Source organism: Neovison vison, chromosome 4 (assembly GCF_020171115.1).
Source record: "Neovison vison isolate M4711 chromosome 4, ASM_NN_V1, whole genome shotgun sequence".
Classification (NCBI taxonomy): domain Eukaryota; kingdom Metazoa; phylum Chordata; class Mammalia; order Carnivora; family Mustelidae; genus Neogale; species Neogale vison.
The window spans coordinates 141,715,572-141,737,970 of NC_058094.1; the positions used below are offsets into that span (position 1 = coordinate 141,715,572).

A 22,399-nucleotide genomic window follows, 5' to 3' on the forward strand; every position below is an offset into this window, starting at 1 on the left:
ATTGACTATTTAATATTTTCTTTGGAGAAATGTCTGTTCAGATCCTATGTCCATTTCCACATTGGGTTCTCAGTTCTAGTCCATTGATTGATATGTATTCAGTTTAGAAATTGGGAAATGTGAGTCCTCCAACCTTGTTCTTCCTTTTTGAAATTATTTTATTTATTCTGGGTTCCCTGCATGTCCATATTAGGATCAGTTTGTCAATTTCTACAACACAGCCAGCTGGGATTTTGGTGAAGACTGTGTTGATTCTGCGATCCATTTAGGGAGTATTGCCATCTAACAATATCATCTTCTGATCTAAGCAATATCATGCTTCAATGTTTATTTGTTTATTTATTAAAGATTTTATTTATTTATTTATTTGTCAGAGAGAGAGAGAGAGAGAGAGCAAAAGCAGGGGGAGTGGCAGGCAAAGGGTGAAGCAGGCTTCTCACTGAGCAGGGAGCCTGATGTGGGCTTGATCCCAGGACCCTGGGATTATAACCTGAGCTGAAGGCAAACACTTAACCGACTGAGCCACCAGGCATCTGTTACGTTTATTTAGATCTCCTTTAACATTTTAACATTTTTCAACAATGTTTTGTAGTTTTCAGAGTATAAGTTTTGCACTTCATTATTAAATTTATTCCTTGGCATTTTATTCTTTCATGTGTTATTGTAAGTGATTTTTTTCCCTTTATTTCATTTTCAGATTGTTTCTTGCAAGTGTATAGAAATGTGATTGAATTTTGTATGATTGATTCACTTGTATTCTAAGGTAACACTTAACGCTGGTAACAGAAAATATCCACAAGAAATACGGTTCATTCGAAATAGATTATGCTAATGAATAACACATTATAGCCAAGCAGTGGCTCTGTTTCATCCTGAGGACTGAAATAACTCATAGAAAAGCAGATGCATAATTCAAAGGCATTTAAATTATCATATCCATCCCATCAAGGCCTTTTGATTCTTAAGTATCTCCTGAAACAGGTAAATAGCATTGTTTATTTCTATTTGGACTTAATTTTCTCCAGCAACAGCTAATAATTAAGTACTGGCATCCCAATTCTCTCTTCCTTCTAATTTTGACTCAGATGTCAACTCCTCAGAAGGTTCTTCCTACCCATCTATGTAGAAGGTAGTCCTTCTGCCTTTACTTGGTAATACATTACCAAGTTTATTGCCTTAATCACACCCATTGAAAATCTGTAATTATCTCATTTGTTTATTGTCTGTCTATCCTGCACAGTGTAAGTCCATGAGAACAGAGATTTTACATCTATTTGCTTGCTACAGAATTTCCAATGACTAACACACACTAATTTTTTGTGCAGTAGGGAATAAATGGATTTTCCAACTACAAAAGCATAGCATCAATAACTACTAAACAGGAAAAGCAATAAACAACTGGCATTGACATTGCACTTGTGAATACTTTTATATACACCCTGAAGAATTGTGGAGATATGAATAAGATGGGTCAGAAAGACTCACTCGTTAGCTAAGTGCCTCAACTCCTCACATGAGCCTCAAAGCTTGGGTTCAAAGTTGGCTTCCTACAAAAAATGATCTTTGGAGTTGCCCTTCAGTAGCTGAACTCTTGGATATTAGATTTGCAAGTGTCCATGATACATTTTGCAGCTGTCTGGGGAAAGTCCATGAGAGGATTTTCTTTTAATCTGAGTATTTTGGATTCTAGCAATTCTAATTGTCACAATATTATTCATTTGATTAAGTCTAGTTAGAGGTCTCAAAATCTTTTATTCTTTTCTGCAGTTTCTATATCCATCCAGATTTGTATCACTTCAAAATATTCTCAAGTTGGGACGCCTGGGTGGCTCAGTTGGTTAAGCAGCTGCCTTCGGCTCAGGTCATGATCCCAGCATCCTGGGATCGAGCCTGCTTCTCCCTCTGCCTCTGCCTGCCATTCTGTCTGCCTGTGCTCGCTCTCTCTCCCTCTCTCTCTCTGACAAATAAATAAAATCTTAAAAAAAAAATTCTCAAGTCAATTGACATGTTTGGTGAAGACAAAATATTACAAGAATCCAAAATGTTGTACATATTTCATTAAGATAAATATAATATTTTAAGAGAGATCCAGGAAATTTGGAGGCTTTGCTTAGTATGGGAATCTGGAGTGAGTGTTGTTCTGGCTAACATTGCTTTTCCTTGCCTATACAAGGCTAGTCAATATTAAAATTGTATTGCCTGTCCTGATCTATTAAAAGGAATCACGCAGTCTCTTCCATATCTTACAATGATATCCCCTTTCCCAATGTGATTTGCTGGATTTGCATCTTCTCGATTGATGCTGGGTGTGGGGGAGGATGTTGAAACCAAGATATTGACCTGATGCCTTAAAATGTGAAGAGTTCCCAAGAAAGAAATAAAGTAGACCTCCCAAGTTAAGCATCCTAAATTAGAGACAAAAGTCAAAGAAGCAGGCTGATTTCTTTCTGATAACAACCCTGGTTGTTATGGAGATGGGAGGGGGAGGAAACAGGAGGATTGTGAAATGTGCAGTGGAAGAAGGGGTTACTTATATAAGCTGGTGGCTCATAATATTCTTTTAAGCTAGGTAAGAATCATTCTCAACCTGGCTCCCATGGCACTTTGGGGATCAGGGTATCAATTTCCAGAACATTTTACAAATCTGATAGTCTTTTTTTGGGGTAACCTTACCCCCAAACTCTAAAAGACCAAATCTATTGAAAAAGGCCTTGAACCTGATACTGATCTCCACTGCTCTTCCCCAGGTCATTTTTTATTCGAATCTGAACATGCCTGCATTGGGAATTCAGATTCAAATCACTTACAGTAATTGGTGAGCTATCTCCTCTCACTCCCTGACAAATCCCCATCACCCATTCTGATAAACATGATATGACTTCCTCCACTTCCCTCGGATCAGACAGGACTTGGAAATGTTTTTAAAGATGCCAAAAGCCACTGGGGCTTGTTTTTCTCCTAAAAGCAGGTAGTGAAGAGAGACTTGATACTAAGTAACTCTAAGTAAAACAAGGTCAGCCATGGCTCCTGCAGCTCCATCCAGCAGAGCCTTGGCCTTGACCCTTTAGTGAACCGCCCGGTGGGGAAGAATCCTGCTTGTGGAGAAGGTTCTTGTGTGAGTTTCTTCAGAAAGAGGTTTCCAGGGAAACCATATAACTCCTATTCTTTTTTCTTAAATGTATTAAGCATTAAACGTGCCTGCTAGTGCTTGGAGTTCTCATTTGAAGTCAGGAGCTGCTGAAGAAGAGTGTTTGCATGAAACACACCTACAGAGCCAGAAATCATTTTTATGCTTCCTTCACTAAAATGTCAGCTGCATACTCAGCTGGGGAGAATTAAGTGACCTGGGTTCATCTCTGGGGTGAAAGATAGGAAGATTAACTCCAGTTGCTTGAATTGCTTTTCTTCTCTGTTAGTATGATGGGTACCAAGAAATGATAGTCATGTTCGGATTCAGCAACTGTGTCTTCGCAGTTAGATCCTCTGTACATTAGACTATGTAGACAATAGGATGTCTTTCTGTATATTGCCTAATATGCAAAGAAATATTTAAGCAAGGAAAAAAATTACAGAAAACTTGGCCGAAGTGTTTCTATACCTACATATCCTCTTTCGTGGCCGAGGATCTTCAGGAACTTGGTGTACTACCTTGCCCAGGTTTCCAGGGTAGTGGGGGGTAGGTCTTGGCAACCGTGTTTCCACCACACGGCCCCGCCTCCCTGGTCGTAACTGATTGGCCTAGAGGTGGACAAGCTGAGCCAATCATAACCTTCAGTGTAGTTTAATTGGAACATAAAGATGCTGGAGGTTTAAATTAGATGTTCCAACCAGAGGAGGGATGTGGCCATGCTTCACGAACTGCTCAACCAAGGAGAGGAGAGGGGGTCCGCAGGGAGAGAGGAAAGCACAAGCACACAGAGGAGAAAAGGTAAGGACGAGGGAGCGAGCGAGAGAGATGGTAAAGTCTTTTTGATGCTTTTTAGTTCCTTTTTTTGGGGGGGGGGAAGCTTGGATGTACTTCTTGATCCAAGGTTTTATGAGACAGATTTATATCCTTAAAATAAATCCTACTTTGTTCTCAAGCTAGAGTGGTTTTCTGTTCCTTCCAATTAGAAGGCCTCTCATAAAATACTCCGCTTTGCTAGAATCAACTTTTACCACATGTCTCTCCCTGGTCCGGGTTTTGGGTCTTGTCATTTCTGACTGACTGGGTGCTGTGATAGGTGTCCTTTTTGTGGTACTGCAAGGACGCCGACCTCCTCCACTGGCCATCTGAGGGGTGGGTGTGTGGCTTTAGTCATGCGCTTACACAGGGTGTGGCTGGGTGATCCGCACAGAAATGTTGCTTCATGCTCATGTGATGGGCTCTGGTGGAAGTGTCAGTGAGGCTTTTTATAGAACTGCCACCCAGCAGGCTGACCAGAAAAGGTCTAGAGTTCAGGAGATTCAGAATTGTCCCCAGGAGGGAGCCTTATGGGTGGGTGTAGGGCAACTTTCTGGTTCAAAAAAACACAGCAGATTAGGTGGAGAAGGAACCTTATCCCGCAGAGTCCAGCTCTAACTTTTCTTTGTCCGGATGAGAATCCTGACCCCCAGGGGGGCTGATTGGTTTGCCCTGGGGTGGAATCAGGACCCCCACCCCACCCCCCAGCCCCATGTTCTTTCCCCAACCCCACTCTGCCTCTAGCACTTCCTTCATGAAAATCATGTTTAGATTCCTGTGTAGGGAAGGAAAAACATTCTCTGCCCTCAGAGTGTCTCCAGCTGGGCCTTGGAATTACAATGACATAAGACAGACTAATGGTGAAAAGCATCCAAGTTATATTAAATTTTCACAGTTAAGGGGAGGGCTTCACAAGAGAATGAGGACCCAAAGAAGTGACCAGAACAGAAAGTTTTCAGATCTTTTAGATAAGGAAATTATACACTTGGGAAGAAAAGGCAAGATGAAGGGATCTGGGATAGGGACAGTACATTGCGCAGAGGTTACTAAGAGATACAGTGGTGAGGGAAGCTAGTGAAAGAGAAGAGTTATTTTTGTGTATCTGTCCAGATCCATTTTGGTGGTAATTCCAAGTCTCCGGGGATAAGAATGTACTTTTCTTCCTGATGCAGGGAGGACAGGCACCTCTCTCATGGAAGCTTTTATAGAAAAGGGGAGCTTGGAGCGTTCTTGCATCTGCTGGTTCTTAAGTGCTTTCAGTTAAAAATAATCAGTAAGCCAAAGTGGCATATTTTGGGGTGCACGTTCTGAACTCCTTCACCTGAGATCTTGTCTTCTGCACTGTTTTTTAAAAATTTGCATGTATCTAATAAGGTACTTATACCATATATATGGCTAGGAATTTTTATGGTGCTTGTAATGCAATTAGATAATTATTTTAATTTTTAAAGCAAATTGAAGAAAAATACGAGTCCACAGGTAATGCAAACGAGTAATTTTTTTTCCAAAGTAGACTTGTATACATAGTGTTTGTCTAACTTCAAACTAAGTTATCTTAGCCTCTGTTTGTTCTGACAATAAATAAGCCACGATAACCTGAACTCATTTCACATGGGTAGAAACACAATAAAATCTGAAGTTTTGTCTTCGTATCGCAGGACTCCTTAAATCACATTGATTACACACATGATTTCCAGATTCACTTAAAACGTTTCCCTCTGGACCCATCAGTACTCTGTGTGAGGTTATGAGCCACTGTTTTATTCCTGTCATGCCTATGCTGCTGTGTCCTGGTTCACACCACTGTCTTGCCTGGTCTGTTGCAGAGGCTTTCTGGCCTTGGGGGTGGGGTGGGGTGGGGCATATTGCATCTTCTCCAAAAGACTGTCTCTAGAATTCCTCTTTTATTTTGCAATGGACAGGGTATTGGTTTTCAAGTTGCTGTGGTTTTTTTTTTTTTTTTTTTTGGTCAGCTTTACACTTATTTCTCTTTCTTCTGAAAACAGCCCTTGGATTTTCCTGAGGATCCAGCCCCCTTCAGTGAATAGAGTTTGGATAGGGCCAACCCTCCCCTACCCACTCAGTCTCCAAAGAGGGGCACTACATTCCCCTGGCCTAGCATTTACATTGGTAATGGGTGATGCTGATTATCCAGAAGGATTCAGCTCCCAGACCTTTGATGGAACAACTAGGAAAGAAGCGCTCTCTTCCTACAGGAGACCCTACACCTCTGGGATGTAGGTCTTAAGCTGTTGACCGCCATCTTTGCCACAGTGTGGACAGAGTCCCGTGAGAAAGAAGTCAAGAAGGGGGAAATAGTACTGAGAGGTGGTATCACTTATTCTTTGGCACCAGCTGAGCCTGAAGCCAGAGGCACCTTTTCACTTTCCAGTCGAGTGAACCAATACACTCTTTTGCTTAAGCCCGTTTGAAATGGGTTTCAGTCACTGGCAGCCCAAAGCATACTGGCTAATGTGTGGCCAAATTCCTACTGTCCTTAAATGGTACTCATGCTTTCCTGTTACATGCAGGATAAATCCAGTCTCTTTTCCCCAAGCTTTTTATGATCGTCCCCATTTTAGCCTTTGCTTCCCACTCTGCTGCCATACAGCTGATACTCCTATGGTGACGCTCTCGTCGGCATTTCTGGACGTACCTCCCATTTTCCCACCTCACTGCCTTTGTCTGGGCCGCACCTACTCTCACCCCATCTGGAATGCTGGTACCCACGTGGTAAGATCCTATTTATTCCTCAAAACCACACGCACATGTTACCTTCATTAGGAAGCCTTTCCTGGGCCCTGAGTCAGAATTAACTTTGGGCATCTTTGTATTTTCTTGACAGTTTACACCTCTATTACAACACTGCCACAACCCGTCTTCGCTCTCAAGAGGTCAGCTTGACCTCCCCACCCCAACTCCCAAGCCTGCCAAGGAGCAAGCGCAGTAGATGATGCTCCACCTCCCGGTTTCTTGGATGGTCAAGCGTGACTGTGCATGTTCCCATCCACCAGATGGCGCTCTACTTATTTTTCTTTCCCGGAATCACGGAGGGCTGAATGCCAGGCGCTCAGGGCGGTCACTGAATAGAGGTCTATGAAACAGGGTGGACTTGGTCTCGCTCTGAAATGCTCTCACACGTTTCACAGTGATTTTCATCATAGAGTTTTGAGCTTCCAGTTCTGGTGAAGGGCTCTGATGGCTGTTGGAGTGGAGGTTCTGGACCTGGGCTGACCCCGCACGTGGTTCTTAACAGTTTCCATTGGTTGTACGGACGCTGCTGAACTTGCATCTTTGAATCAACTAGAAGCTAGGAGGCAGATGATGAGAAAAAAAAGTGGGAATGACCCCTGACAGGTCATGGTTCGGTGCGCTCCCCTTCTCTCCTCCTCCTCTTCTAGAGTGAAATTCTGTTCTAGAAGGTCTCTAGAGTCTCTGATGACCTCTGATGTTCCTGTGACCCCCTTCTCTCCTCTTCCTTTCTGCTGGGGTATGTGAGCACGCCCCTAAGATCCATGAAACAACAAGCTTACCATATAGAAGTGAGATATCTGCATAAATATGTAAAACACGCGTGGCATTTACAGGGATGCATCCAACTTCTGGGTCTGCAGGTTCCCTGACAAGGCTGAAAGTAGCAGAATTTATACACATGGAGTATTCTTAGATTAGTGGCTACCGCTGCTGTTTACAGATCCTGGTGATGTTTATGATGCTGCTGTTTTTAGATTCAACATACATTGCCAAGCAGACACTCTGTGCCAGGCACTGTGCTAAGTTCTTTCACTTACATTAATCCCTTTGTCCTTTTTAATCTTTGAAACAACTCTGAAATGTATTAGTTATCTAGTGCCACATGATAAATTACTCAAGCTTTATGGCTTGAAGCCATAACATTTATTATCTCACCGGTGTCCGTGGATCAGGAATGCAGGCACAGGTTAGCTGGGTCCTCTGGCTCTGGATCTCTCACAGGCTTGACTTGCAAAGACCCCTCTCCCAGCTCATTTAGGTGGTTGCTGGCAGAATTCACAGCATTCACACTGTGGGCCGGAGGCCTCCCTGGGTTTGTTACCACATAGACCTCTCCGGAGAGTGACTTCATTGACAGGGCAGGTGGCTTCATTGAGCTGAACAGGTGGGAAAGAATGAGCTAGAGAATGCTGGTAAGATAAAACTCACAGGCTTTTGCAGCCTCGTCTTGAAAGTGACATCGCATCATCTTTGCTCTGTTTTATTTGTTAGAGGCAGGTTGCAAGGCCCAGTTTGTACTCAAGGGGAGGGGATCACTGGGGACTGTACTGAAGGTTTACTTAGTTTAACGCCCATTTTACGGATGAGAAAATTGAGATGCCGTGAGAAAAAAACAGAGGTGATTGATGATGTATATATATGTATTGATGAAAAATCATGTGTCTGAGCTGTATTTCTTGGGCGTAGGTTGGTACACGTTTTCAGCCTCCTTATAGCTTTGACTTTCCCCACCAGCCCACAGAATCTGCCTTTGTGTCCTCTAGAACCTTGCTATGTGAAGTGTGGTTTGGGGCCAAGAAGCATTAGCTATTCCAGGGAGCTTGCTGGATATGCAGACCCTCCAGCCTTGTCCCAGACCTATGGAATCAGAATTGGCATGCCTGATGAGCTGTGTGTACATGAACATTGCAGAAATATTGCTCTAGAAGGTCCCTTTTCTAGACTCTCTGATGACCTCCGTGTTCCCATGCTCCTCTGTCTGCTGGCGCTGCTCCTTGCTTGCCCCCCTCAGCAGTAGTGGGGAATATTACCATCTATCACTGCCCTAGTTTGAGAATCAGAGGAAAAGAAGCCCTTGAAATGAAGGCACCTACTGTCTTGTATTACCAACAAGGGAAGAGGAAGGAAAGGTCTCTGTCTGGAATCTAAGGTAGAACAGGAACCACTGGCATGCATTGTCAGAGACGGTGGACAAACGTGAAAGTTGGCGTTTGGCTCTGGGGTGAACTAGCGTGAATCTGTCCAGCGAGTGAGCCTTCTTAAATTTAGGCATCCTAGGTGAATCTCCAAAGCATCATGCTATGTGAGAGTAGCCTGGCACAGAAGACCACTTATGGCATGGTTCCATTTCTGTGCAGTGCTAGGAAAGGCAAAACTGCGCGACCCAAAGCATCTCAGTGGAGACACGGGCCAAAACTTACTGCATGGAGGCCTGACAGAACTTTCTGGGATGGGACTGGACTACCTCTTGACTGTGGTAGTAGATACTGTATGTGTACATTTGTCAAACTCACCACATTATATATTTAAATGGCTGAATTTTATACAAATTAACTTTCTGTAAAGTTGATGGGGGAGAAAATGTTAAGTAGGAATTAGTAGCATTTGGGTTCTGGTCCCTGGGTCCTGGGATTGAGACCCTCATGGGGCTGCCAGGGAGCCGCCTCCTCCCTTTCTCTCTGACTGCCACTCCCCCTGCTTGTGCACTCTCTCTCTGTGTCTCAAATCAATAAGTAAAATCTTTAAAAATAAATAAATAAATTTTGCTTCAAACAACAACACAAAGAGTTAGGAGTCTTCTGAATTGATTTTGAGTCCTCTAGCTTTCTGTAGGCCCAGAGCACTGATTAGACTAACTCGTCAGCGTAGGATGTTATTTAAAAGATATCCTTGGTATCTGACATTGACCTAGAGTGGAAATTATTTCTCCTTTGAAGTCCTTCTGGAAAGATGACATATTGAGAAAGTTGTTCAGATTTCCACCAGTTAAAAGACTCCGAGAAGTCACATTTCAAGTGTGTCGCTTTCGAACTTTTTGTTTTGATTTCTGGAGCTTCTTCAGCCTTCCTTGAGCGGGAGCATGGAAATGATGGCTTGCATTTATTGAACAATGACTTCAGACATTCCAGCTGCACTTTGATGATTTCATTTAATCCGCACCGCAGTTCTGTGAATGAGGCACTCCTGTCTGTCTTCCCAGTTTACGGAGGAGAGCGCCAAAGCTTAGCGAGATTAGACAAGTCTTTCAAGTGGAAGTCTGTACTGAATCTGGAATGATCCAATGCTGTGTTTACTGCCTCGCCTCGTCTAAACTGCTCCTATGGCATCTGGCCTAGACTCTGATGTGGGTTACCCTACACCGCCGGCTTCCGGTCCACTCTGCTTCTACAGCTACACGCACACTTACCTGCAATTCCATCAGGGTATCTCAAGTTTCAGATTCCTTTCAATCTCCGTAAATGAAAGGAGTCCAACTCCTGCAGAATGTGCTTTGCCACGATGAACGATTATTAAACAATGAGTTGCTGCAAAACTGAGGAATTCTCTCTTCTGGTTTCCAGAACCATGGACTGAGGAGAGCAGAGCCAGGGAGAGGTCAGGGATTTGGCAGTGGTTTGTGGTCATGGGATTTTCCCAGTGGAGGCCCGGGTTAGTTTATAGAACAAGTTTATAGAACAGGAGTTTGGTGATGATGCCAAAAAAAAAAAAAAAAAAGACATGGGGATGGGGGTGGGGATGCTGGGGACCATTGTGGCTCTGGCCACCACACACGTCTGGTAATGGGAGATGCTGTTTCGCCACAACCTTGCACGTGGTTGGAAATGGCAGGGGTAATCGGGGGGTGGGGGTGTGCATCTCTGAAGAGAGTAGGGACCCGTTTCAACACTTAAGTGTAAGCAAAAGAATTCTGAGGTTGAATCTCTGAGTATAAAACTTCTTAGAGGACTGTCCTTCTGCTGTGAGGTCCGAGAAGTGTCGCTGGGGGGCTGCCGATGGATTCTGTATTCCTGGCCGTCCGTGCCCCTGTCCCCGTTATATCCTCCCAATCAGGTGACCTGTGCATTCTGAACCCAGATCCAGAAGCTGGGTCCGAGAAGGAAAAAGTGTTACAAAGGAGCAGGCAGGGAGATTTGACTTGTACTAATGAAATGAGTGCATGTATAGAAAAAAAATTTGACACTCCTGAGAAGGGAAGATGAGGTGGTTTGCACCTCCAAGGAGACCTCACCTGTGAGCTAGAGAGTTCGGTGTGGGCACAGGGGCAAAAGATCACAGTGAGGCAGGAAACCTTGACATAGTCATTTATATGCCAGAAGGTTCTGGCAACAGCTTGGATGTCACCACTCGATAATTATTGATTTCACATGATTTTTTTTTTTTCTTTTGAGAACATTTTCTGAACTTTTAGTGAGGCTTGGTATAAGTGAAAAAGCAGGACTATTATGCAGATTGTATTGTTTTTCTAAAATTAAAAGACTTTTTCTCCCCCATTTTTTAAAAATTCAGGGTGCTTGGGTGGCTCAGTGGGTTAAAGCCTCTGCCTTTGGCTCGGGTCCCAGGGTTCTGGGATCGAGTCCCACATCGGGCTCTCTGCTCAGCAGGGAGCCTGCTTCCTTCTCTCTCTCTTTCTCTGCCTGCCTTTCTGCCTACTTGTGATCTCCGTCTGTGAAATAGATAAATAAAATTTAAAAAAAAATTAAAAATTCAAATACTATCAAGTCACACTCAAGAGAAAAAGGAAAAAAAGACACAAGGTCAAAAAAAAAAAATCACGATTGACAGTTAGGTGTGAATATATTCTCCCAGCCTTTTAATGTTGCTACAAACTTCCATTTTTACTTGATTAGAACTGTACTGTAATACTGGCTTATAACCACCTTGTTTCACTCCTCAGTAGGTTGTAGATCTACATGGACATCAATACATTTTCATCTATCTTATCTTTTCAGGGTCTTCACTGTAGTCCATTGTATGAATGTGACTTAATTAACCAATTCAGGCTGTTTGCAATTTGGGGTTGTATTACAGAGAAAGCTGGTAGCTAGTTCTGCCTCTAAGTCATTGCACGTTTGTCCAATAATTGCTAAAGGATAACTTCTTGGATGTGGACTTGATGGGCCGGAGGATAGATATCTTCTTAATTTTGATAAAATTTGACAAAATGCCATGCATAAATTTATCAATTTGCTCTGCTTTCAACAGTGTGATAGAGCTTTCTTTCTCCCCAAGTATCATCAACTCTGGGCTTTGCCACTCTTTGTTAATCTGATGGTGAAAAGAAGCTCAAATTATCTTAATTTGCATTTGTTTAATCCACAGTAATTTGGGGTCCACAGTCATATTGCTAATTGGCCATGTGCATTTTTGGGGTGAATTCAATATTTTTTCTGATAAGGTGCTTATTTTTTACTTATGAATTATTAGCGATTTTTATATATTAAGTATATTTGCACTTGGTCACGTATTCTGCCTGAAGTTGAATCTTTTTGGTAACAGCAGAAAATATCAAATATCAAGTTTACTTATATAAACTGTCTCTACCCCCTGGCCCTGAAAAAAGATGATTGTTGACACTCTGTTAGTTTCCTAGGAATGTCATAACAAAATATCACCAGTTGTGTGACTCCAAACAGTAGAAGTTTATTCTCTCACAGTTCTAGAGGCTAGAAAGGTGAAGTCAAGGGGTTGGCAGGGCTGTGTTCCTTTGGAAGCTTCTAGGGGAGGGCACTTTGTTTCCGTCCTCGTCTCTTCCAGCTTCTGGTAGCCTCAGGTGCTCTTTGGCTTAAGTCACTATGATCTCTACCTCTGTTACAGTCTCTCTTAAGTGTACCAATCCTGTTGGGTCAGGGCCCACCGTTATGACCTTATTTTAGCTTTACTACATCTGTAGAACCTATTTCCAAATAAAATTGCATTCACAGATACGAGGGGTTCGGACTTCATATCTTTTGGGGGGACACATTTCAACCCACAAGAGGACCCTCTCCATTTTGAAGTGTCTGCTATTGCCAGCAAACTATAGACCCTGGAAGAACTGAGGCTGGGCTGATTTTGTTCTATATTCAAATTCCCAGTCCTTAGCACAGAGACTAGTATGTTGTGGGAACGCCATGGGTTTCTTAAAGAATTTGACTCTCAGGAATCTCTGGCCTTTCAGAAATTGAAAAGATGTGTACAGAGAACACAAGATGCCAATTCTTTCATTAGAATTTACATTCAACAATTAAGATGCAAATACAACTGGGGAGACCTAGACCATCCTGGAAGGGAAATGTCTCAACTTTCTGAATGAGTGTGTTTGCCAAGTAGCATGCTCTAGGTTTGCCCAGCATCTGTCCTAAAAATGAGTCTTTGCAAATGTGCAGACAAGTACGCAGACAAAAACACAGACTAGAACCACATTTATTGACCGGAATTTTTAGATTGGGTTAAACAGAAATAAGATGGCAGAACCCTTAAAAATCACCCCATTTTTTCTTTGTATCATAAAACACAACTGGCAGTTTATTTCATGGCCGTGGCAAACAGAGCCTAGGTTTACCAAATGCCAGAATTTGCTCCAGAAATTTCCTTCCTCGATCATTTTTGGCTCATTTCCAAAAATATGTTCCATTTACAAAGGACTCACAGCCTCCAAATTTTCCTGCAGATTTCCTATATCTAATCTTTCTTTAAAAAAATAATTCATCTCCTGTAAAATATATACTTAATATTTTTTTAGAAGTCAAGAGTTTTCTCTCGGGGTTTCCATACTTTATCTATAATGTCTCCACTCCCTTACACTTTCACCAAAGCTAGCCAAATACAGTCCTACAGGGCTAGGGCTCAAACACCTACTTTGTGCTACTTTTAGTGGCCATGGTTCCAGTCCAAAACAATGGGTCAGTGTTTGAAGTCCTAATGTACAGCCATAGAGATGAGGTATTTTAATTAGAACAGAAATAACATTTTGATTTGGGCACTTTATTGGAACTCGCACATAGTCCAAATGGAAAAGTGAGCACCAAAGCCATTATTCAGATATATACAGTTTCAGCTTCATGGGCTTGTGAACGGTCTAGCCCTGGGCTTGGTTCCATGCTCTCTTGCTGTCTTGAGCTTCTTAACAATTTTGGAATGGCAGGCCCCCCACGTTTTCGTTTTGCACTGGGCTCTGCAAATTATGTAGCCAGTCCCAGACACACACAAAAGCTGCTTTGGCCAGAATCCTCTGACTTGTAATCTCTGTTTTCATCTGGCAGGGAAGACTGAGTGGTGGGTAGTTCCCCCAAATCTCCTCCCAGGAGGAGAGGGCCCTCGTTCTAGAACGTTTTCAAAGATCTAAAAGTTGTGGATCATGTGATGCCCTGGGAGGAACGAAGGAAGGAAACACGTAAAGGTGATTTTTATCGGCAAGTCTGAAGAGTTCAAGTTCAGTGAAATATGGAGGAGTCAAGCCCAAGGTGATGTGTACCAGCGTAAGAACCTGTTCATTTGAAGTGAAAATAGGTGTGCCCATGTGCCAATAAGCTAAATATAAACACATTCCTCTGTGATTCTTCTATCAAAGACAATTATTTCAGCAATTCAAATAAAAAGCAGAATCTGTAGCAAGGCCAAGTTTGTCTGTTCTTTATAAGAATAATGAATACAGCCTCTTCTGAATTAGAAAGCATCATTCTTCCTATTTTTCTTCAAAAGAATGGTGGGGAATAGTTGTTGGAAAAATGTCATAAAACATCCATCTTCCATTAAGACAGGGTTAAACATTTCATTACAGGGCATGGTCCTCTCTACAGGAGGATAGAGTGTGATTTTAAAAGGATAGCTTGTCAAGGAAGAGATCGTTCTAGACCCCTTGTGAGCCAGGCAAAGGCTCAGCAGGCAAGGGAGCAGTGTTACCTATACCTTCAAAGGGCTTTTGCATATACAAAAAGAAAAGTTTGGGCTCCACTGAAGTCAAACAGACATCTATTCAGAAAAATTTTAAATTAAATATCTATTTAGAAGTGATCATGGAAAATGTAGGCACTGTGACCAGAGTTATTTCTAGGTAAAGTACCAAGTATAGGTAGTTTTAAAATATTTTATAAATAATTTAACGATCTTTCTCTATGGTTAAACGCTTCCAGTATAGAATATTTAGGAGATGAAAATGGTTTTTCAAGAAGACATTTAAGCTTCTAGGAAATCTAAAGAATACGTCAGAGTTTCAAAGTCCTTTAAACTGAGAGATGGCCAGAGCACGTAGTGTGTTTCCTAACTGGATGTATTGTTTAGAGCTCAAAGACCTTCTTCCATTGAAAAAGAAGAAAAAAAAAAAAACCTGCTTAGGCTAAAATTTAAAATTAAGGCATTTGGAAACGAACCCCTATTTCCTAGAATGTCCTCTTTATTAATATACTTAAAAAAAAAAAAAACTCCAAACATTTCTACAAATAAGTACCTAAAATTTCAGTAACCCTAGAGGAGAAATTGTTTTTCAACTACTGTTCGAATTCTAAGGTAGATATGTTCTGAGGATTTCACAACTTGGGTAACAAGTTGTGGGAAGGTTAGCCATTAAGGAAGAAGGGAGGCAGGGAGGAAGATTAAAAGGTTAAAAAAAATTGGGGGGGGGGTCCCTTTAGTTTCCTCCTGTTTCCACTAGTGAAGGCTGGAGTAACTGTACTTGATGGACCACTGACTCTTGGGTGGAGTTGAGACGAAGGGTCTTATCTCTGTTATTCTCTTCGTAACCCTGCAGCCAGACCCACAGGGGAGGGCCAGGGTCCAACGGTTCAGGTTTTCCAGTGTGTCCGTGCATCTCAACTGTATGCTGTAAAAGACCCTAATTACAAGAGACACTAAAAAGGCTAGCTCGCCTTTTTCAGCGAATCACTATCCTCTACAGATAAGGAGGGGGTGTTTGGAAGTGTCCTTTGGGGAATGAGAGAAAGGTACAGTGATAACATCATTTTCTCTCAAGGGCTTGAGGAATGCAAGAATAACCAAAATTGAGGGTAAACCCAGATGAAAAGACATGTCACCAATTATTCTCGAGAAGCACTCAGTGACAAGGTAATCAAATCAGGAGGCACCACGAGGAAGTAATTAGTTTGTTAAAACTTAGACTGTTCTCCGACATCACTGAGGCGAATGAGAGAAAAAACAAACCCGGGCATAAGCCTAAAACCCAACGTGACTTAGACAATGTGACATGCCAGTTATTTTCCTGCAGCGAAGAGTCCAGCTCAGAAAGACAGACCTTTCTGAAATGCCAACCTTCACGATGTCCTGTTACCTTTCAGATCCGAGTTTGATGACGACCTAAAGCTCTAGGACCCGCACTGGTTCTGCGTTCTAGCCCGGAGAATTAGGCGGAGTGCTTCTCTCCTTGTTTGATGCCCAAAACAAGATGCAGGAACCAGTTAAACTGCACCGTCCACCCTTTGTCTCTGCAAACTTCGATCTGATCCAGGAAATACTTCTTAGCTTCCTCCTCGTTCTTCCCCACGGTTAGGGCGTCCCGAATATATTCGATATCTTCTTTGCTGGTTAATTGGGGCATTCCCGTCATCAGCATCATGGAGAACAGGATGATCAGCAGGTTTGTGTGGTGACGAAGGGCGAGGTAAGCCTTGACACACACGTCCTGCATAAAGAAAAAAGGAAAAGACAGCGCTGTTAGCCTTGTCGCGGTAACTGAGTGGGCCGAAGGCTGAGGGGCTGTCCTGGAATTTACGCGGTCTTATCCTGTCCTCTTGGGTGGAAGCCGTCACGAAGAGGGCAGGTCCCCCGGCTCAGATGGAAGCCTTGATGAGAATGTAGGACTGTGTTTATACCCTCTGAAGCACGCTGGTGTCGTCACCCAGGGACCGGCTGGGCTCCAGGAAAATTAACTGATAGGCTACGTTTCATCTTTTTTCTTACTCTACCATTTACGTCCATTTCTGTCCTAGGACATTGAGGGTAGAAATGTCTATAGGCTCTGCACAGGGGTGAGTCCATTTTTGAACACCATACTGGAAGCAGTAAACTTGATGTAAGCCTAAGTGTTTGCAATGGCTCACGGAATCCAGAGAAACGATGGCAATGCGGTGTTGGGAGATTTTTGTTTTCATCTTTATTTTACAGTTTGTCCTAGTCTAAGAAAACAGATGTATTAGCATTTTGCTGACGCTCAGACTGTTGAATAAATGTGGGGATTTTAGTACAAATGCTGGATACTGAGTGAGAGAGAGGGCTTTAAGCCAATGCTTTGGCTGGACCTCCTCTAAAAGCCTTTGAGCAGATGAGATAGGTGAGTTGGGTCCACTTGGGAAGCAAGGCTAAGGGCTTATGCCAATTAAAGGGTCCCAAAGTAGAGAAGAAATTGCAAGGTTCTCAATTTTGCAGTATGAGAACCACCCAGTCCTAATATCCTAACTTGGCAAAGATAGCGTGTTAAAGAAAATGGGATTTAATGATTACAGATAGAAATATTTCAAATAAAATAGAGTAAAATGCTAAAAGAATAATATACATCTCCAAAGACTATTTATTCCCAAATTGCAAGGATCATTGTAAGGTACTGTATTAAAACCCACTTCTTAATTTTTTTAAAAGATTTCATTTTTAAGTAATCTCTAACACCCAGCGTGGGGCTCAAATGCACAACTCCGAGATCCAGAACTGCATGCTCGACTGACTGAGCCAGCCGGGTGACCTCTGCTTCTGATTTCTTAAAATTAACATGTCACTTAATATATAACTAAAATGTAATGTGAAAGGTAAACTTGTGAGTATTTACAAATAACTTCACTGTCTCCCGGAACACTGAGGGGAAAAAGCAAAAATACCGTAGCAACTAGTTTTTATCAAAATAGCTTTTGAGGGGGCACTTGAGTGGCTCAGTGGGTTAAGCCTCTGCCTTCAGCTCAGGTAATGATCTCAGGGTCCTGGGATCGAGCCCCACATCAGGCTCTCTGCTCGGCAGGGAGCCTACTTCCCCTCTCTCTCTCTGCTTGCCTCTCTGCCTGCTTGTGATCTCTCTCTGTCAAATAAATAAAATCTTGAAAAAAAGAAAAAAATAGCTTTTGATAAATTTAATACATAGGATGCTATAAATTGGAGCCACCAGTTAGAAAGTAGAGTGGAAAGATAAATGCTGTGAATAACAGCAGCAAAACCATCCCCCACCCCATGACTCCTGGGATAAATGCATACACAAAACCCGCAGAGCCCGTTGTTTCTAAAGATGTGAAAATTTACTGAGAAATAGAAAAGAAAACTTGAACACGTGGAGTGATGTAGCATGATCCTCAGAGAGAGAACTGCTTATTATAAAGACACAAATTCTTCTCAAGTTCATCTATGATGAAATTTCAACAAAAATTCCTATTGGATATTAAGACCTAGATATGGTTTTAAGTTTATCTGGAACCATTAGGCCCAGAGAGGACATTTTGAATGAGGACGTTAATGAAAACCAGTCCTTGGCATGCCAGATACTAAAACATATTCTAAAACTATGGTATTTAAAACTGTGGGAAATAGCGCCTATTCTTTTCCTCAGAAAAAGAGAAGACATTGTGTAGACGAGAATGGAAAAGATCAGCACACGGATCTGACTAAATGTCCATGTAATATATATCAAAGGTGACTTCTCCAATTAGTGAGGAGAAGATCTATTATTGGATAAAAGGGGTTGGTACAATCAGCTCAACATTTGGGTGACAAAGCTTATCCTGTGTGATAGGCGAAAATAAATTCCCGATGCATTGAAGATTAAATATGCTACATTTCATCTTTTTGCTTACACTACCTTTTAGGTCAATTTCTTTCCTAGGAAATTGGCAAACATGTAAATAATCATGGAGTGGGAAAGGCCTTTATGAAGATCACTTTCCAAGGTGCAGTCTTCTAAGGCAAAGGTAGCAAGATTATGGAAATGTTACTGGAGGTGGGGAAGCTATAACCAACACCAGAAAAAACAAACAGCAAGAGAAGACACATTTGCAACACGACAAATCACTTCTTTGATTACCGGCCCGCAATAGCTCTTACAAATAGGTAAGAAAGAGTGGAATTAAGTAGGTGGCAGACATATAAGCCAACGATATAAATGCGAATTCACACTACAAGACATAAAACCAGAAAATAAACACGAAAAAATACACCATCTCGTTAGTAATCAAATAAATGTAATGAAACAAGATGGAAGCATTCACCTACCCAATTGGGAAATCTTAAATTTTTTTCTTAAAAGAATAAAATCCAATGTTCACCTTTCACGGGATGACAGAAGGTGGGAATAGGTGTAAATTTACTAGTGAACAATTTGAACATGCATCAAAAGCTTTAAATTACTAATAAGTGTTACAGAACATCACTGCATTCATTTGGATGCCATTCATCCAAAATCAAAAAAGTGTACGCGTGAAAAGACCCAGTTCTGCTGTAGGAGAATTATGCCTCAGTAAACTGGACTTTAAAAATGTGTCTATCCTTTTACCCAGCAATTTCCATGCTAGAAATTTACCTTTAAAAAACAATTGCATCACTTTTGCAGTGCTCGGTCTATAAGAATATTCAGCAGAACATTATTTTAAAACACGGGAGCTTAAAGGGGACCTAGACATCTTACAAGTGCGGGTTGATAAAAAGGGTGGACGGGAGTCCCTCCAGCTGCGGGCTCTGTCAGTGCGGGAGTGAGACTGGACAGGAACGCGGAATGGCCACTTAACAGCGTCTGAGTTAAAGAGCGGGCATTGGACAACACACTCAGCATAAGCCCGTATTGGTAAATGGACAGGAAATATTTATAGAGAAAGAAGACTGTAAGGTTAACAGGCCAAAATGTTAAGGTAGTGAGTTTCCTTCTTTGCTCTTGGATGGTCTTGTCTGTGTCACTCGCATGTGGCCAACTGAGAGCCACGGTAATGGCGGTCACTCCTGTATCATTCTGTACAGCAAGGCTGGACCACGGACACATCACCCCGTCTAAGCAGAAAAGCCCATGGATGATTCTGGCATTAAGCGAGAAAATATATATAAAATACCCGGTCCAGGGGGAGGTACACAGCGCTCCTTCAGTGAACGCTCCTCACCTCCTGTCCCTGTCTGGAGGGGTCATCACTCTGTATGTCCTGCCTGCCTGCTTGCCCTGGAGCTGGAAGCTCCTAGACCCAAGGGCCTGGGCTGTTCCTGCCTTGGCCCCAATGCATTAGCGCTCTTGCGTCCTTCGTGACTCCGCTCATGGCCGGAAATCACTACCTTCTGCTCATCCAGAGGACAGACCGATGTCGCTTTCGTTTCTTGGTAATTAACACAGGTGAAGGGCAGACTTCACCCCAGGCAACTGGCTCATTAATTTGTCAGCTCACACGATTTTCACAAGGGCATCGATGGGGATGCCTTTTGGTTTTGAATTGGAGTATATTCTGATTTTTAATTATTTCCCAGCCTTCTGTACACCGGGGGCTCCAGGCACACCCCTTGCTGTCTGAGCTCACTGTGCAGTCTAACTCCTTAATAAAAAATCTTTGAGAAGGAAAATGAGTGTGGGGCCAAGGTATTTGAATACCAGTCCGTAGGTGCTGTGTGTGTTTTAAAGCGGCAGCCCACGGATTCACTCCTCACTCTGGCACACAGAAACGTATTAAAGGAAAAGAACTGTCTGTGTCTGTGTCTCTCCCTCTCGGGCCATCTCCTCTACATGAGGCATCTCTGCTGGCTTGAGTTTACTCAGTTCTGATTGTCACTGTGTGCGAAAGGTCATGTCTGGGAGGGAGAAATCTCACCCCCCAATTGCACGCCCCGTATAGGGCAGACACAGTGTCTACACTCTGACTGGCCGAGCAGACACCGAACCTCTATTAGAGATTTAATGGTCTTTGGCTTAGCGAGCGTGCGGAGTAGGGGTTAGACGTGCGGTCGCACTTCGCAGCCTGGATTCAAAGTTGGCTTTATTACAGACAAGCTCTTTGTCATCGGAGAAATCACTTAACCTCCCCGGAGCTCAGTTTCCTCACCTGTAGCATAAGAAGAAGAATACCCTGACCCGTTTCATAGGGTTGTGGTGAGATTTAAGGGCAGTGTGGGTGGTTGGCGATTATTATTAACAGAACGCCAAGTTGCATTCTCGAACGCCCATTTCTCGACGTGGAGGTGGGGAGCCAGTCAGAAGCAGACAGTGGCCTGGCAGCTCCTGCAGGGGGTTCTCTTGGCGGGGGAGGGGCTCAGCTGGGCACTGGCCCCGTCCCCTCAAGCCCCAGAAGTTTCAGTTCTGCTCTTGTACTCAGCCACTGGGGCGTGTGTGAGAGCGCCCTGGCTATGGGCTGCCCTGGGCCGGAGGCCTGTGGTTTGAGGGGCTGAGGATGTGGCCTGCGGAGCTGGGGGGAAACACAGAACACAGAAGTGACTGGTTGGAGCAGCAGAATTTTCCCTTCCGCCCAGGCTGCTTGGCACGACCTCAGACATCCTCATTCTCTCCTTCTCAAGCTTGCTGGTGAAGGCTGTATGATGCTGAGTGGAGAAGAAGGGGTAAAGGAAGACTCTGATTTCGGGAACTTGGCGTGATGCACTTGTTAATGAGCATGAGTGTGGGGAACGCAGTAGTATTGTTACTGTGAGCCGGCACACCACCCAGGAGCTGTTAACAGATAGACTGAGCCTACACAGCACCTCAGCTCCTAATTTCATCGTTGATTCAAGTGCCTTAATTATAGCATCCAGTACCAAAGGAAAGGCTTGTTTTTACAAAGCTACCACTCCCGGAAGCCTTGGAAACAAAGGACTTCATTACTATTTCAGGGTTAAGACTTAGAGTCATTTTGTTAACTGGGCCCAAACTCGTTCATTAAACCGAAAGCTTTCTGTATACAGTCTACTAATTTCTTCCTTTTTTTTTTTTTTTTTTAAGACTTTATTTGACATAGAGGGAGAGAGAACATGCCGGAGCGAGCTCAAGCATGAGCTGGGGGAGGGGCAGAGGGAGTGGGAGAAGCAGGCTCCCTGCTGAGCAGAGAGCCTGATGCTGGGCTCCATCCCAGGCCCCGGGGATTGTGACCTGAGCCTACCGCCTTAACCGACTCAGCCACCCATGTGCCCGTCTACTAATTTTTTAACCACCAATGAGCTCTGGCTGCTTTAGGCTGTCCAAGGTCATAGGGAATAGGCCTTCTTTTTCTTAAAACTCCTCCATTTTCGTCTAAAACAAAGTGGAAGTGAACTAGTACTGCACACACATACTGACAAAAATGAGGAAGCGACCCCAGGCCTACAAAACAGGAACTCCAGGGCAGAGAGGAGAGAGAGGAGAAAACCTCACAAAGATTCATCAATGAAAAGCAATGTCCGTACCCACTGACTTTTTCTAAATAGTAAGGGTGCCTCCGTCCGCTAGAGGAAGGAGACAGTGGAGAGAAAAAACATTCCTGTCAGAGAGGATTTCATTTTATTTTGTAACAACAACAACAAAAATCAATGAATTGACCAGGCTATGCTCTTAGAAGTTATTCTGGCAAAACGGAGAGATACCGGCTAGCAGACCTAAATAACGCAGGAGGAAGCACTTTCTGGATAATCTGAAGGAAGAGTGTGTCTGACACTTGGGTGTGCATTTGTTGAGCTTGAATTAGGATTCTTGTCTCTAGTCTATGGCCATACCACCCTGAAAACGCCCGATCTCGTCTGATCTCGGAAGCTAAGCAGCGTCGGGCCTGGTTAGTACTTGGATGGGAGGATTCTTGTCTCTAAGGA

At 43.1% G+C, this 22,399-nt stretch overlaps 1 protein-coding gene across 3 annotated transcripts in view; it reads right to left on the bottom strand.

Annotated features, from left to right (window-relative positions):
- Positions 1 to 15,362: 15,362 nt before the first annotated feature.
- Positions 15,363 to 22,399, bottom strand: part of PIK3CG (phosphatidylinositol-4,5-bisphosphate 3-kinase catalytic subunit gamma) — a 34,591-nt gene continuing 27,554 nt past the window's right edge. For all 3 annotated transcript variants that reach the window (XM_044245817.1, XM_044245819.1, XM_044245818.1), the window contains one exon: positions 15,363 to 16,310. In XM_044245817.1, the coding sequence (XP_044101752.1) occupies positions 16,032 to 16,310 (279 nt within the window). In that variant the 3' untranslated portion in view covers positions 15,363 to 16,031. The remainder of the gene's footprint in view (positions 16,311 to 22,399) is intronic.